Here is a 17,855-nt window from a genome sequence, read left to right on the forward strand (position 1 = left end):
ACAGCAGCAGTGTCTCCTGAACCCCCACCCCTTTATAGCTAATAGCCCATTTAGAGTCTGTCCTCTGCCTGGGTTAGAGCAAGGACTTGAATCTTCCATATCCCAGGCAGTACCCTAACCATGGGTCCATAAAGTAACACCAAACCCAATGTGTGTTTAGTTATTTGTACAGGGCGGCATCTGTAATTGTTTGGTCATCCCTACACTTGAACTAAGCACTAGGTACTTTGCACTGTTGCTTGTTGAAAGAAGCACATACTGATGGATTGACCCCAACTTGGATCCTCTATTAACAGAGAGCCATGGGATAGAAGAGTCCGGTACATCTCCCCTAGAGCCACGGACTCCTGGCAGAATGGTTGGAATCAAGGACTTTCTTGTTTGTGGCACTATAGAGTATGGCTGTTAGTTGTCATAACCCCTGATCCATAGCAGCAAACTAGCCAGCCCACCTTGTAGTTCACAGTTGAAGAATATTCCACTATGTACTAAATTATAGAAGCTCTCCCCACCGACTCCAATATCAATTGAATATACCTGTGATGGCAAGAGTGCTGAAAGGCACTAACTTTTTTTTTAAACTAGTTTCCACAGTAAATGGTGTTGAAGACTTTTGAATGGATAAGTCAAGATTCCCCATTGTTTTCAACAGTGGGAGTAGAGTATGCCACCATAGGTACTTTTTTGTCCCCCATTCCTCCCCCTTTTTGTGTGTGAATAGTATTTTTCCTACCCTAGCAACTCTGTAAGGGGATATACAACTTTTTCAAACTAAATCTTTCTTTAGATTAACTTTTAATACCACCACAAATTAGTCTTTCTGCTGCCTACCAATCACATAAGTCTCTGATATATGGGCCACTCCCTTCATCTTCAGTTCAGTGTTGCAGCACAGCTGGTGCTACCCACCCTCTTCTCCAGCTTAGTGCCCAAACTGCTGCCACAGTAGCAGGTAGTAGTGATGGAGTTGCTTTATTCCTAATTATTTCCTGTAGCAGCTTTGCTTTTAATTTGTTTTTCATAATGCAGCAAGCAATTTATAATCTTTCTTCCTCTCCCTCTAGGTAAGTGGAAACATGGTGATCTCAGCCATACAGCCAGACCATTGCAGTACTTCCCTCTCTAGGAATCATATGCCCTTGCTTACATAACATCAAAGCGCTTTCACAAATAATAGGCTACTTCAAAGCAGTAGTCTGTACATAAGGCAACAGTTAGGCTTCAGAGGGTAAAATTATGCTCTGCCTGTGCACAGGCAGCCATTGTGCCAAACCCTGAGTTTGAGTGTCAGAGGAGAATCTTAGGACAACTCTTGCCCTAAGAAGCTGCAACTCCTATGTAGAAAAGCCCAGTCAGGAACATATGAGCAGTTCAGGGAGAGTCTAAGGATAAGAGCCATCCAGCTAGCTCAGTGCTAAATCCCACAAAAGACCCATGGTAGAAGGAAACACTCATTAAGGTACCCACAGTACCTCTCAGCTACTAAAGTGAGTCCTCAACACCTTGAAGGAAAGAACCAGGATTTGTACACAGTCCCCTTTCTTCCCACAACCAGAAGAACCCAGACAGGGACATAACTAGAAGGTGCAAGGTTCAATAAGAAGGGCCAAGAAACCACAGCTGCACAAGGACTCCTGCAAAACCAGCAAAAAGCCAACTGATTCAGGCTCTGAGCAGGCAAGGTGGAAAACCAAACACTCTTCCTCCATCTTTCCCCAGCATACTTGATACTAGGTGCCCCAAAATAGGATTTATCCTACAGATCCCCTTAGAGGATTAGATAAGAAGCCTAAGGACAAATCCTTACATGAGACAGCAATTCTACTGCACCCTTCCAGTGATGATGCAATCAGGAAGGAATATCCTGACAAGGGAAAGCGTAGAAGCAGGACAGTATTTCTCAAACTGGTGTCTGTGGGCCACGTTGATCAACTCCCCCTCCCTCCCAGTGCCTCCTGCATGCTAAACCAGGAGATTTTAGGCACTAAAGGTCCAGCGGTGCAGTAGGACTAAGGCAGGCTTCCTATTTGCCCTGGCTCCACACCGCTTCCAGACGTGACCAGCACATTCCTGCGGACCCTGAGGGGGAGGGCAGAGGGTCTCTGAGTGCTGCCCCCACCCCGAGCACCAACTCTGCAGCTCCCATTGGGCCCCCCATCTAGGAGCTGCTGCCAGAGGCATGTGTCTGTCACTTTTGGGAGCCACCCAAGGTAAGCGCTGCCTGGCCAGAGCCTGCACCCTTTACCCTCCCTCACCCCATCCCAAACTCCAAACGCCTGCCCAGTCCAGAGCCCACCCCCCATTCCTGCACCCCACCCACCCTCTGCTCCAGCCTGTGAAAGTGAGTGAGGGTGGGGGAGAGTGTATGACAGAGGGGGGATGGAGTGAGCAGGGGCGGGGCCTCGGAGAAAGGGCAAGACAGGCATGGCCTCAGGGAAGGGGCAGGGTAAGGGCTGAACAGGGGATCTTGGGGGGATCAAAATGTGGGTCCTTGGGTTGCTAAAGTTTGAGAACCACTGCTCAGGGGTGCAAGAGCCCAAAAATGCCATCACAGAAATACAAAAAGTTTGATGCTACGGTAGTATCATTAGCAAAAGGATACAATAATCCCATTGGAAAGGATATTTTTGTGAAGGAAAATCCAACTACCAGAAAATCAGAGCAGCCCTTGGCACTAGCTACTTTGCAAGAGCTACAACTGTGATGGCTGGACCATCTAAAGGCCCTGGATGACAAGAGTCTGAGTGCAAGTCTACCTTTAAGAAAATAACACTAGCAATACCTTTCATTGCATATGCCTCAAAGGATGCAAAGGAATTCTCAGCCAGGGCCATGAGAGCAGTAGCCAGGTACGACACCTGGTTACATGCCTGTACTGAGAATACCCATGCCAAACCAAATCCTGAACTCATCCAAATTCCCAGTGTCCTCTTTGGAGAAAAACTGGATAAGATAGGGGCAGATAGCGTATCCCTCCCATCTCTACACAGTGCCCAAGGAAAGGACTACAAGCCCAACAAGAGGTTGACTATTGTCATCACAGAAGTACCTAAGGAAAGACAGCATGTATATCAGAGGAAAACCTGATTTGGCAGCAATACCTTTAAGAGCTCACTCTGACAACAAAAGACTACCAAATTTTAATCTAGGAGGCACACTTTTCCATTTCTCAGAAGAATGGGATCTCTTGAGCATGTACAAGTGGGTAAAAATAGGAAGCAGTTTTGGTTACTCCCTTAAACTAAGGGCCTGACCCCATCCCTGCTTCATCCAATCATTGATATCAAGAACCCTATCAAACACTAGCCCCTGCTGAATGAGATCTACTTTCTGGACATAGGACTAATAAAATCGGTACCCTCAAAAGAAAGATTCTTAGGACTATAATGGCCTTCATATCCAGAAGCACATTGTGGCAGAGGACCTCATATTGATGAACAAATGGATAAAGATGAGATGCCCTATGGAGACCATAGTCTTGACAGTAGTATCCCAGTACCAAGAGGATTTCCTCACCTCAGCAGACCTAGCAGATGCTTATCTGCATATCCCCATATGTCCATGTCACAGTCATTTGAGTTGTGTATGGCACAGCTCACCATAGGTACAAAACACTGCCATTTGGCCTTCCGTCAGCCTCCAGTGTTTACTAAGATGCTCTTTCAGTGCCACAGGTCTTACATTGAGGTTGTGTCAAGCAGATGGGTTTGTGATAAACAGCAGGGAAAGCTCACTGATCCCTTCCACAAAGATAGCTCTCCTGATAGTGGATATAGACATTTGTGGCCAAAATCTATCCCTCGCTGAACAGATTTAAAAAAATCCAGAACCAGATCTCCATGCTCACGAGGAACCAAAGACAATCTATAGCCCAGCATCTGCAACTAAGAATTCCGGTTTCATGCTTAGGAATTACACCATGGGCAAGATTCCACATCAGGTGTTTCCAGAAGTTTCTGCTGAAGGTATGGAACAGCTCATCAGAATGCATGCGACACTGGACACTGGTTCCAAACCAGGGACCAGAATCCCTCAAATGATGGATAGCCCCAGTGAACATCCGAAGGCATCTTCCCAGTCCACGGACCTTCAGGTACTTGCAACAGATGCCCACCTAATGTTCTAGTCTAAATAAGCTTATATACCACACTCACTGTAGTATGAGTGCCTTCCAGAAGTGCATTAATCAGCCTAACACCTGTCATGTGTTTGTTCTCTCATCTTCTTCCCTAGGGAGAAGTGTATGCAGTGGAGTGTCTTGTTACCTGTTTTACAGGCACAAACACACCACTATATGTTTGTTAGAGAAAGCAGGGTCAAAGAAATGAACCTTGCAATGGAACAGAAGGTGGTGAGGTTTGTGACTGTCCTTACTTCCTGGAGGAGTTCATTCCAATCTTGTTCTGGGCCCCATGAAAGCTCCATCTCCTGAACAAACAAGCTTTACCCTTATTGTAGAGTACCATTTTGCCAGAGGAGGAAAGTTTATGATCCTGGGGTTCACTGCAGATCTTTAGGCAATCTGGGCCATGGGCCCAGATCACTGAGCTCACTGAAGATAAGGACCAAGATATTAAACAGGACCAGAGCAGTGTTCCCTCTAATTTTTTCCATCCATGTGCGGAATGAATTTTATGTGCAGATGTGCGCCACCAGTAGAAACCAAAAACCTAAATATATTTTTTAAAAGTTACCATAGGGATAATTACTCCAGCCAGGACACGTTAGACATTTTAGAACTCACTACTCAAATAATTAAATTTAAGCGTGAGAGAAATAAAAACTATGAAATGTATAGACCAGTCAAAAAACTCAAACAACACACTTTAAAAGAAGTATCAACAATACAAGTATGTGTTGGGAGGTGAGTGTGAAAGACAGTGTGTGTGTGTGTGTGACATAGACGTGCGTTGCCCCTTTAAGTATGCTGACTCCACTATAAGTACGTTGTCCTTTTAAGTAGCTCAGCAAGTTCAGACACAGCAGCAGCTGCCAGCAAGCTCCCTCCATCCTGAGCCCTGTCATGTCTCACCCCACTCTGTGGAGATAGGATACAAGGGGGAGGGGGAGACCCTGACATCAGCACCCCTCTTCCCTCCGCTTTGCGTAGCAAGCAGGAGGCTCCCGGAAGCAGTTCCAAGGCGAAGGGCAGGAGCAACATGGCAGTAGGGGGAGGGACACCTGAACTGTGCGGCACTTGATAGCCTGATGGGCAGCTGCCCAGCTTACAGGGAACTTAGCCAGAGGGTGAATTGATCCTTGTGGTATGGGGGAGTATATCTGGAATACAGGACAGCATAGGAAATGTATTGCTTTGTAGACAGGAATGAAACCATGTCTGTCTCTTGGAGCTCAGAGCAACAAAGCTATCCCTCCCCGGGTTCCAGAGCCACCTCAAATTGGACACCATCACAACAGTGGTATATCTCAAAACCAAGGAAGGAACTTGAAACTGGACCCTATACTGGGAAGCAATAGCAATAACAAAATGGGTGGAGAATCCAGTTTCTGTAAGAACAATACGCAAGGGAGAACCACATCAGAATTAGCAGATTAGCTTGGCAGATGCGCAGCCAAAAAATTCAGAATGGTGTCTGAGTCAGGTAGTCCTCAACATGATCTCACAGAACTTTGGTATTTCAGCTGTCAGTCTGCATCACAAAGACAGAATGGTGCTAAAATACTTCATTAGGAAGCAGATCCAAGGTCAGTAGATATGGATGCTCTTGTACATAGGTGGAGAAGGGGCTGCTTTCCCACCACTTCCACGGAGATAAAGCAAGAGGAAGCAAAGGTAATAGTTCTAGTTCTACACTGGCCAAGGAGACCATGGTTTTCAGACCCAGAAGGCTTATTTCAGATTGGCTAGAGCTGCAGTCACCAATCTTTCCTACCGCTGGTCCTAACGGCCCTAACCAACCAACCCTTTGAACAGCTGTCATGCCATTCTATCAAAACCTGCTTCTTGGTCACTAACATGTCTGCTAGATGAGTAAATTAGCAGCCCTATCCATGCAGGAACCATACTGTGTATTCCACAATACCATGGTTCTAAGGAGTCCAGACTCTTTTACCAACAGTTTAATCCTCTTTCTGTGCTTTGCAGAAAGTGATCTTCCCATCATTCTGTCCAAGTCCACAGCATCCTACTGAAAAACTGTAGCATAATCTGGATTTATGTAGAGCACTAAAGATCTGCCTTGAGCAAAGATCTGCCTCAACAAGATCAGGTTCTTCCATGTTTGTGTCCTTTCACCCAAAGTGTCATGGTCTTTCGGCATCTAAACTAACACTGGCCAGATAGATTAAGTTATGAATTGTAGAGGTGCATACAATGTAGGCTGAGATTTAACTCACTCCATACTAAACCAGGCTGGGGTGAAACTCAGGCATTTCACCACTCACATTAAGGGGAAAAATGCTCCATTGCTGCTAAAGTGCCCCCCAGCTCAGGAATGCCCCTAATAAGTGTTATAACACCATAGGTTGAAAAGTAGACACACCCAAGTGCTGGGAAGTTTAGGGAGAAAACAGGAAGACCCCAAGAATTGATAAAATAGATAAAATAAGCTCTGACCAGTGAATATATGCTGACCATCTGCACAAAGATGGTCATAAATAAGTTACAATTTGGGCATGAGAGATAAATGTAAAAAGAGTTGAGCAGGGAGAAGAAAACATAGGTGGCAGTGCATGATTGGTTAAATTTTGTTACCTAGGGGTACTGGATAATGTGATAGGTTTAGTGAAGTTAAAGGAGGTAGCTAGTTTTACCTATATAATGTAACAAAAAAACAATGCTCTTTGGGAACCATCTCCGGAGTGGAATTTAGCATGAAGCTGCTGGAATTCTGGCCTCTCTGCACGACCCTGATGTGCAGAGGCATCGCCGGAAACCCCCAGACGAGAGCATCCTGACTGACCATCAGATGAATTTTGTCTGTATAGGGGGAGCAGTGAGCATAAGAGATTTGCCTGCTATATGTATTCTGTGTGTGTTGCTAATAAGTAGATGTTGAGCACAACAGTGTAAGGCTCTCTCACTTGGAAAAGGTTCTGCAGACCTGTAGAGCCCTGAGGGAAAGGGCAGGTACTTATATTGACCAAGTCACATCTTGAGCCCTCAATAAAGTATAGGCGGGGTGCCCTAGATTGTTTTTGCGGGTAACAACAAGGTATCAGGGGAGCCTATTTTGGAACTCTACAAGATCTCTAGTGACATCAGATGCAATAAGAACTTGTACTTCAACTGAAGTCTGCAGGGCTACATGGTCTTCTAACACCTTTCTTAAACATTGTAAGGTGGATTTTCTGTCCTCTGCGGAGGCCTCTTTCAGAAGGAACATGCTGCTTGCAGTGATCCAAAAATACTTTCTATTCGGGCACTTATTTTCAAGGAAAGATTTCTCGGTTTCAGTCTATTCTTTATCCTTCCCTGCTTAATGTTTACTTATGCCTTAAAAAAAGAAGTTTCTTTCCCTTACATAAACCACTGCCACTTATGACTTCAAGTATTTGGAAGACTGCTGGTGCTAAGTGACCTCCTTCTCTCCATTCTACTCCCTCTTGATTCATTTTTTCAAAACTTCTCCATAAGTTCAAATAGTCAGATAATACTGAAAAGGGACCACTAACATTTGACTCAACTTGTACACAGTCTGCTGTATTAGGTAATTTATAACTGGCATTATACTCTTCAACACCATGACCTGTGCTGCTCATTGTAAGTTGAAGCATCAAAATTAGGGCTGTTGATTAATCACAATTAACTCATGCAATTAACTCAAAAATTAATCTCAATTAAAAAAATAATGATGATAAATCAGTTTTAATCGCACTATAACTAGAATACCAATTGAAATTTAACATTTGTGTTTTTCTACATTTTCAAATTTGTTGATTTCAATTACAACATAGAATACCAAGTGTACAGTGCTCACTTCATATTATTTTTATTACAAATATTTACAGTGTAAAAATGATTAAATAGTATTTTTCAATTCCCCTCATACAAGTACTATTGTGCAAACTCTTTCTTGTGAAAAGAAGAACAGGAGTACTTGTGGCACCTTAGAGACTAACAAATTTATTAGAGCATAAGCTTTCGTGGACTACAGCCCACTTCTTCGGATGCATATAGAATGGAACATATATTGAGGAGATATATATACACACATACAGAGAGCATAAACAGGTGGGAGTTGTCTAACTTTAGGGTACAAATGTAGGGGCCTGCATGAAAACTTCTAAGCTTAACTACCAGCTTAGCTCTGGTTCCGCTGCCACCATTTCCCAATTTTTCCCTCCCTGGGAAGCCCTGAGAAACCTTTCACCAATTCCCTGGTGAGTACAGATCCAAACCCTTTGGGATCTAAAACAAGGAGAAATTAACCATCCCCCCTCCTTCCTCCCACCAGCTCCTGGTGAATCAAGATCCAAACCCCTTGGATCTTAAAAACAAGGAAAAATCAATCAGGTTCTTAAAAAGAAGGCTTTTAATTAAAGAAAAAAAGTAAAAATCATCTCTGTAAAATCAGTATGGAAATTAACCTTACAGGGTAATCAAACTTAAAGAGCTCAGAGGACTCCCCTCTAGTCTCAGGTTCAAAGTACAGCAAACAAAAATAAACACTGTAGTAAAAGGTACATTTACAAGTTGAGAAAACAAAGGAAAACTAACACGCCTTGCCTGGCTATTTACTTACAAGTTTGAAATAGGAGAGACTTGTTTAGAAAGATGTGGAGAACCTGGATTGATGTCTGGTCCCTCTCAGTCCCGAGAACGAACACTTTCTTGTGAAAGTGCAACTTACAAATGTAGATTTTTTGTTTGTTACATAACTGCACTCAAAAAAATAATATAAAGCTTTAGAGGCTACAAGGCCGCTCAGTCCTACTTCTTGTTCAGCCAATTGCTATGACAAACAAATTTGTTTACATTTACAGGAAATAATGTTGCCCTCTCCTTACTTACAATGTCACCAGAAAGTGAGACCAGGTAGTTCGCATGACACTTTTGTAGCCGGCATTGCAAAATGTTTACTTGTCAGGTATGCTAAACGTTTGTCTGTCCCTTCATGCTTCAGCCACTGCTCCAAAGGACATGCTTTCATGCTGATGACACTTGTTTAAAAAAAAAAAAATGCATTAATTAAATTTGTGACTGAATCCTTGGAGGAGAATTGTATGTCTCCTCCTCTGTTTTACCCCCATTCTGCCATATATTTCACGTTACAGCAGTCTCTGATGAGGACCCAGCACATGTTGTTTGTTTTAAGAACACTTCTAATGCAGATTTGACAAAACACAAAGAAGGTACCAATGTGAGATTTCTAAAGATAGCTACAGTACTTGACCCAAGGGTTTAAGAATCTGAAGTGCCTTCCAAAATCTGAGAGGGATGAGGTGTGGAGCATGCTTTCAGAAGTCTTAAAAGAGCAACACTCTGATGCAGAAACTACAGAACCCAAGCCACCAAAACAGAAAATCAACCTTCTGCTGGTGGCATCTGACTCAGATGATGAAAATGAACATGCATTGGGCCGCACTGCTCTGGATCATTATCGAGCAGAACCCGTCATCAGTATGGATGCATGGCCTCGGGAATGGTGGTTGAAGCATAAAGGGACATATGAATCTTTAGTGCATCTGGAATGTAAATATCTTCCACCACTGGCTACAACAGTGCCATGCGAACGGCTGTTCTCACTTTTAGGTGACATTGTAAACAAGCGGGCAGCATTATCTCCTGCAAATGTAAACAAACTTGTTTGTCTGAGCAATTGGCTGAACAAGAAGTAGGACTGAGTGGACTTGTAGGCTCTAAAGTTTCATATTGTTTCATTTTTTAATACAGTTTTTTTTGTACACAACTCTACAGTTGTAAGTTCATCTTTCACGACAGAGAGATTGCATTACAGTACTTGTATGAGGTAAACTGAAAAAGACTATTTCCTTTGTATTTTACTGTAAGTATTTGTAATAAAAAATAAATATAAAGTGAGCACTGAACACTTTGTATTCTCTGTTGTGACTGAAATCAATATATTTGAAAATGTAGAAAACATCCACAAATATTTAAATAAATGGTATTCTATTATTGATTAATCATGTGATTAATCTTTTTAATCCGCAATTAATCATGATTACTTTTTTTTAAATCGCTTCACAGCCCTAATCAGCAGCACCTTCAACATCAGACTTACATTACAATAAAATCAGCTTTAGTCCAACTGGTTCCCTGCCCCACTTGAAAGAAGTATCTTAACGTCCTTAGTCTGGCATGATACTAAAAACAAAACTATCCAAAACAATCTAGGGTGTGAGGGAGAAACAATCAGTCTTTATTACATTAAATCACTTAAAATTATACAATAATTTTCAATATAAAAACCCTTGTTAAAACAATTTAAATTGTTTTCTTTAAATGTAAACAGTGACCATTTTGTGCAATATGTGCCAACTGATGAATTAAGTAAAACTAGATAAATGTGATGGTCAAAAGGGCACTGTAGTTCATTAGTACAGTAGGTTTTCTAAACATAATTAAAAATATTTGTTTTTCTTAAGTCAAAATAAATAGTTGGTTGCTTCTTGGCACAATCTGTTTGAAGAAAGAAAAGAGGATAGACAAAACATACAAAAACTTTTATACAATTCACTATTTTCACATTCATCCAGTTGTGCTATTCATTTTTTGCCTTACCTATTAAAAAGCTTATTTTACACAGGGAGCAATTAAACAATTTTAGTGATTACTTTATTATTTGTGACTAATTTGAAAACTCTGATCATCGAACATGCAGCTCTGAAGAATCCAACTAAATTTAATTTTAAAAATGATAAACCACATTTAATCTCACATTTCAACCATAAGAGTCCATAAGTTCCACTGATACTACAGGGATCATTTTCATTTCTGGTACAGGGCAAATGCTTTGAAAAAATATATTGTCTCAGAAATACTTGTATTGGTCTACCAATGTGCTTCTAGCTTAATCAGGTCACAAGATCCAACCTTACATTCACATGAAATTCTGATTACCATATTGCTTTCCCTCTTCTTCCCCCATCTTACATTGGCAGAATATTACCTGTTTTCCGAGATAGTGGCTACTAAAATCATGCCAATACAAGCAGGAAGCAGAAAAGGGGAAGAAGGATGACAAATAATTTTTTTTTAATTTCTGATCTCATGACATGCCAGAGAACAGAATTAAAAAGCAACATGTTCAATTTCTAATGGTATAAAGTTATTTTTATAGCCCTGATGGTTTGTGAGATCAAACTTAAGTATACCATTCAGGACATACGTGCACTGTAAATTTTTAATCCCTGTATTATTCAAGTGGACTTAAAACACATAATACAGAAACACTGTGCCAAACCTAGTTGCAGTTGATAGTTATATCTCCTATTTCATGGGTTTATCATCACAATTAAATAGTGAAGTGTGACTTATCCTCCTTGGCATAGAGACTATGGCAGGGACCAACCTTTATTTATGCCAAGAACCTTAAACTGACAGGTAAAAAAGGACAAAGTTTAAAAATGTAAAAAAAAAAACAAAACAAAAAAAAAAGCACCTCAGAAAAGTATGTTAATTAGTTGATTACACATTTTAAACGAATCAAACTTCGATTATTTTTGCAATACTTAAGTTTGAAGAAACATAAAATTAATAATATTTTATTAGTGATATAGAAGTCTCCCTGTTAATTTCAATGTACATTTTTTCCAGAGTGGTCATTGCTGAGGTAACGATAAACATACAGAGGTTTGTGATTTGACAAAATTTCACAAGCTATTTTCCGTTTCAAGTAACAATTCAGATGACTTGTTTTTTAAGTGCCATACAAATCCTTCTCACATTTTAAATTCAAAAGTGTTCAAAATGTAGTTCAACATGTAATTGAGACAGTTCCCTCCAAACTATAACACAACTGATTCCATTTGCAAAAGTCATAGGTGCCAAAGGCTACTTGTCAGCCTTGGTCTAATCACTTTGATAGAGGCATTTCTGCAGGTTATTGCATAGAATGACAGGCAGACTCTCCATCCAAGATCTTGGGACTGTTTGTCCTTACTATAAAAGAAAAAAAAAAAACTTAACTGGAAGAATTTAATATTGGGACAAACATTCATTATACAGCTTTTATGATTAAGTTATCCACAAAGGTAGAGTGCCAAGTTCTAATATCTTTGTCTCCAACTGCCAGGCTAGTAAGTAATTCAATGTATTGTTTTTTCAGGTTTTTAAGTCCAGTGTTTTTTGTAAACTTGGATAGTCAAACTGACATGTTATCTTTGCCAGTTTGCACCACTAACTTAAACAAATCCAGCAATAGCAAAATTAAGGATATATAACACTGGTCTACAATTTTTCATCTCTGAAGCAGACAACTTCTCAAAATGTGCTATTTATTATGTATTTTGATGTGCTGAATTCAAATATGACAATTAAAACAACTGATTGGCTACTGTTTCTAAGATATCTAAGTTTTTACATTTTATGTCTATGTATATTGTGTAGATAGTAGAATTTTAATCATAAATTGTAAACCTAGGTCTTTTCATGTGTTTATGGTTGCTTTACATGATAATATTTCACCTGTCCTGTTTATGTAACACTTTAAAAATCAGCAAAAGGGTTATATAAATACAATTTATTATGAAACAAAAGGCAAAAACCTATTCTGTACATAGTTTAGTCCTATTCAGTGTCTACTCGGCGCTTCTTGGCTTGTCTCTTGTATTCATTAAATGGAGCATCTCTTGTCACTGTCCAGCAATAGTCTGCAAGCATTGATGGGCTCCATTTGCGCTGATAGCGTTTCTCCATTGTTGCAATGTCCCGGTGAAATCGCTCGCCGTGCTCGTCGCTCACTGCTCCGCAGTTTGGTGGAAAAAAAATCTAGATGAGAGTGCAAAAAATACCAGAGGGTCCTGTGGCACCTTTAAGACTAACAGAAGTATTGGGAGCATAAGCTTTCGTGGGTAAGAACCTCACTTCTTCAGATGCAAGCCTTTTTCAGGCTTGCATCTGAAGAAGTGAGGTTCTTACCCACGAAAGCTTATGCTCCCAATACTTCTGTTAGTCTTAAAGGTGCCACAGGACCCTGTGTTGCTTTTTACAGATTCAGACTAACATGGCTACCCCTCTGATATTTGACAGTGCAAAAAATGTATCTTTAGTGACCTGTTGCAAACAAGGCTTTTGTATGCCTTGCGGAGGTTTTCCACCAACAGCCTATAGTTGTCTGCCTTGTTGTTTCCGAGAAAATTTATTGCCACTAACTGGAAGGCTTTTCAGGCCATCTTTTCCTTGCCACGCAGTGCATGGTCAAATGCATCATCTCGAAGAAGTTTACGAATCTGAGGACCAACAAAGACACCTTCCTTTATCTTAGCTTCACTTAACCTTGCAAATTTTCCATGGAGATACTTCAAAGCTGCTTGTGTTTTGTCAATGGCCTTGACAAAGTTCTTCATCAGACCCAGCTTGATGTGTAAGGGTGGTAACAAAATCTTCCTTGATTCAACAAGTGGTGGATGCTGAACACTTTTCCTCCCAGGCTCCAATGACTGTCGGAGTGGCCAATCTTTCTTGATATAGTGGGAATCTCTTGCACGACTATCCCATTCGCAGAGAAAACAGCAGTACTTTGTGTATCCAGTCTGCAGACCAAGCAAGAGAGCAACAACCTTCAAAATCGCCACAAAGCTGCCACTGCTGTTGGTCATAGTTTATGCACCTCAAAAGTTGTTTCATGTTGTCATAGGTTTCCTTCATATGGACTGCATGATCAACTGGAATTGATGGCAAAACATTGCCATTATGTAGTAAAACAGCTTTAAGACTCGTCTTTGATGAATCAATGAACAGTCTCCACTCATCTGGATCGTGAACGATGTTGAGGGCTGCCATCACACCATCGATGTTGTTGCAGGCTACAAGATCACCTTCCATGAAGAAGAATGGGACAAGATCCTTTTTGACAGTCACAGAACATGGAAACCCTAACATCACCTGCCAGGAGATTCCACTGCTGAAGTCTGGAGCCCAACAGCTCTGCCTTACTCTTGGGTAGTTCCAAATCCCTGACAAGGTCATTCAGTTCACCTTTTGTTATGAGGTGTGGTTCAGAGGAGAAGGATGGGAGAAAATGTGGGTCCTGTGACATTGATGGTTCAGGACCAGAAGTTTCATCCTCTTCCTCGTCTGACTCAAGTGAGAATGATTCTGGTGCATCAGGAACCGGCAATCCTTCTCCGTGGGGTACTGGGCATATAGCTGCTGGAATGTTTGGATAATGCACAGTCCACTTTTTCTTCTTTGACACACCTTTCCCAACCGGAGGCACCATGCAAAAGTAACAATTGCTGGTATGATCTGTTGGCTCTCTCCAAATCATTGGCACTGCAAAAGGCACAGATTTCCTTTTCCTGTTCATCCACTGGTGAAGATTTGTTGCACAAGTGTTGCAGCATATGTGTGGGGCCCACCTCTTGTCCTGATCTCCAATTTTGCAGCCAAAATAAAGGTGATAGGCTTTCTTAACCATAGTGGTTATACTGCGCTTTTGTGATGCAAAAGTCACTTCACCACAAACATAGCAGAAGTTATCGGCACTGTTCACACAAGTACGAGGCATCTCTGCTCACTTTGGCTAAACAGAAATGTGTCCCTTTGCAAAATCAAGCACTGACAAATAAGAGAGCACGACACTATGATTTCTAGAGCTGATATAGGGCAATTTGTTCAACAGAGTGATGTAAGATTCATTATGATTGCATCATCCATGACTTCTAGGAATAACATGTATGACGCAATACCAGCTTCAGATTGCATCATTCATTGTTTTGCCTAAAAAGCAAGTACTGTCCAAACCCAGTCATAGATTTATTCATAGATCCAGTCAAAGATGTATTTTAGTCATTTCTGGTTTAAATTGAGATCCCTTCCCTTTACAACTCACTTATCCTCCTCCATTCCCAAGTCAAGGGTCGTATATACTGACCCAATAGCATATCTTGAAAACTAGAGCCAATCAACAATTTTAAGCATCATTTTCGTTCTCAGTGACCCAGAATTAGTAAAGTTTGACTACATTTATTTCAGAAGCATTTTGGCTGTAGAGCAGTGTAATTTAGTGCTTTTTCTGTTGAATATCTATTTTCAGTGTTGAAAAATCATTCCAGCTTTGCTAGAAAAAAATATATTTTGAGAAATATTCTCTCGAGTCCCTCCACATTTTCTCATTTAGGGTTTGACCTTTACAGTGATGGACCACTGTTCATTTTCCTGAATCAGACTTTCCTTAGTCAGTCTTGATTTTTTCCCCCCCGATACAGTATGACTACAGCAACTTTTTGTGTAGCATCTTTCATGCAAACTGTATCTCCAACTGTTTTTCAGAGTTAAATTAAAAAGCACAAAGTAGAGGCAAAATAGAAGAGAATTGAGGCAGATATGGGAAGGCTGTTCAAAATATCAGAAACTGTAAAGGAGGTACCAGCTTGTAGATATTATAGGGAAGGCCACAGGTCAGTGGTTGTAAGAAGTTGGTGTAAGAAAATACTGTATCTGAGTGTTTAGGGCAAGTCCAGGGGAACTTTTTAAAAACAAACTTCTCTTTGTATTGAAACTGATGAGGAGCTAGTTGAGTTGATTGAGATGGAGAGGATTTATTTCTTAGAACAGACAGGTAGTTATTCTGCAAATACGATAGTCCACAGAGGTGGGATTTGGGAATTACCACTAAAAAGGAAGCTGAAAAAGTGAATTACTAGATAAGAATGTCAGTGTATATGGAAGTGAGAATATGAGCAATATTGCAGAGGGGTTGACAAGCCAATCTATGAACCTAGGAAAATGCGAGAAGAGGAGCAAGAAAATTAAGATCATAAATTATATTCTGAGGACAGTGAAGAAAAATGGAATAGATGAAGTTGGTTAAAAAAAATGAATATGGGAAAAGATCCTTGTGGAACTCCATAAAAGAGAGGCTTGTGTGTGTAGAGGAAATATCAACAGGGACAGAAAACAGATACAAGCAAGAATGCAACTAGACACCTGCACAGCTATTGAAGTTGGGCAGGAGAATGGAGTAGTTCAGTTTCAAATACTCTGCAGATTTCAAGGAGAAGAAGGAAGGAGAGAGTACCAGCAACAACAGAAAAGACCTAGTTAACTAGGAAGAAAAGAGTGGCTTCTGTAGAGTGGCCAAAAATAAAACTAATATTTTCATATTGAAACTTCTACTGAAGAGTGTTTAAGCAGTGAGGTTAGAAACTGAAGATAAAATTGGTCACTCTGTACTCTCAAGAACTGGTAAAAGTAAAAGGAGTGGTTGACAATTGTCTACTAGAGTGGGCAGATGACAGAAGGGCAAGGGATAAGGAGGTAAAGTTTTTGGTGAAGAACTAGGTATCAAGTCCCAGAGGAGTCCCTCACTGCTACTTCTGTGCTTAAATCCACTGGACCACACTCAAAAGAGAAGTTTTTCTTTTGCACATTCAGGAAAAGATTATGAGGGAAGTGTGAGCTAGTTATGGAGAGCACAATGAATAAATAAGGGTTACCAACACTGTAGTTATGGAAGTAGAACTATATTGTGTGCTTCACACCCCCATCTGGCAATTTCACAGCAGATATTTTGATGCAACATGCAACCCCCCCCCCCCTTGAGATGTTAACTGAACATTTGAGGGTCCTTATCTGGAAGAAATATTGGTGGATGAAAACTAGAGGCGCTGATCAGGACAAATTTGTTCATGGGCAACGTCTAGGTTACATGTATACTAAATGGCTATGTTGCAAAATCTGTAATCTACTTTTTGCTTTATTTAGAGAACAGTGAATATACAGAGACTGTAGAATACAATATCACCCCCTGAATATCGTCCAATAGCTCAAACTGGTTTCCTGTGAATTAGGGCTGTCAAGCAATTTAAAAAATTAATCGTGATTAACACAGTTAAACAACAGAATAACATTTATTTAAATATTTTTGGATGTTTTCTACATTTTCAAATATATTGATTTCAATTACAACACAGAATACAAAGTGTATAGTGCTCACTTTATATTTATTTTTGATTACAAGTATTTGCTCTATAAAAAAACAAAAGAAACAGCATTAGGTGAATTTAAAAATACAAGTACTGTAGTGCAATCTCTATCATGAAAGTTGAACCTACAAATGTAGAATTATGTACAGAAAATAACTGCATTTAAAAATAAAACAATGTTTGTTTACATTTGCAGGAGATAATGCTGCCCGCTTGTTGTTTACAATGTCACCTGAAAATGAGAATAGGCGTTCTCATGGCACCGTTGTAGCCAGTGTGGCAAGATATTTATGTGCCAGATGCGCTAAAGATTCAGCTGTCCCTTCATGCTTCAACCACCATTCCAGCGGATATACATCCATGCTGATGATAGGTTCTGCTTGATAATGATCCAGAGCAGTGCGGCCCAACGCATGTTCATTTTTATTATCTGAGTCAGATGCCACCAGCAGAAGGTTGATTTTCTGTTTTGGTGGTTCGGGTTCTGTAATTTCCTCAGAGTGTTGCTCTTTTAAGACTTTTGAAAGCATGCTCCACAGCTCCTCCCTCTCAGATTTTGGAAGGCACTCCAGATTCTTAAACCTTGTGTCGAGTGCTGTAGTGATCTTTCGAAATCTCACATTGGTACCTTCTTTGTGTTTTGTCAAATCTGTAGTGAAAGTGTTCTTATAATGAACATGTGCTGGGTCATCATCCGAGACTGCTATAACATGAAATATATAGCAGAATGCGGGTAAAACGGAACAAGGGATATAAAATTCTCCCCCAAGGAGTTCAGTCAC

General features: G+C 40.6%; 1 protein-coding gene across 2 annotated transcripts in view; it reads right to left on the reverse strand.

Annotated features, from left to right (window-relative positions):
* Positions 1–10,336: 10,336 nt before the first annotated feature.
* BORA (BORA aurora kinase A activator) overlaps positions 10,337–17,855 on the reverse strand; it is a 48,773-nt gene continuing 41,254 nt past the window's right edge. For both annotated transcript variants that reach the window (XM_054013417.1, XM_054013408.1), the window contains one exon: positions 10,337–12,085. In XM_054013417.1, coding sequence (XP_053869392.1) covers positions 12,083–12,085 — 3 coding nt within the window. In that variant the 3' untranslated portion in view covers positions 10,337–12,082. The remainder of the gene's footprint in view (positions 12,086–17,855) is intronic.

This window comes from Malaclemys terrapin, chromosome 1 (genome assembly GCF_027887155.1).
Source record: "Malaclemys terrapin pileata isolate rMalTer1 chromosome 1, rMalTer1.hap1, whole genome shotgun sequence".
Classification (NCBI taxonomy): domain Eukaryota; kingdom Metazoa; phylum Chordata; order Testudines; family Emydidae; genus Malaclemys; species Malaclemys terrapin.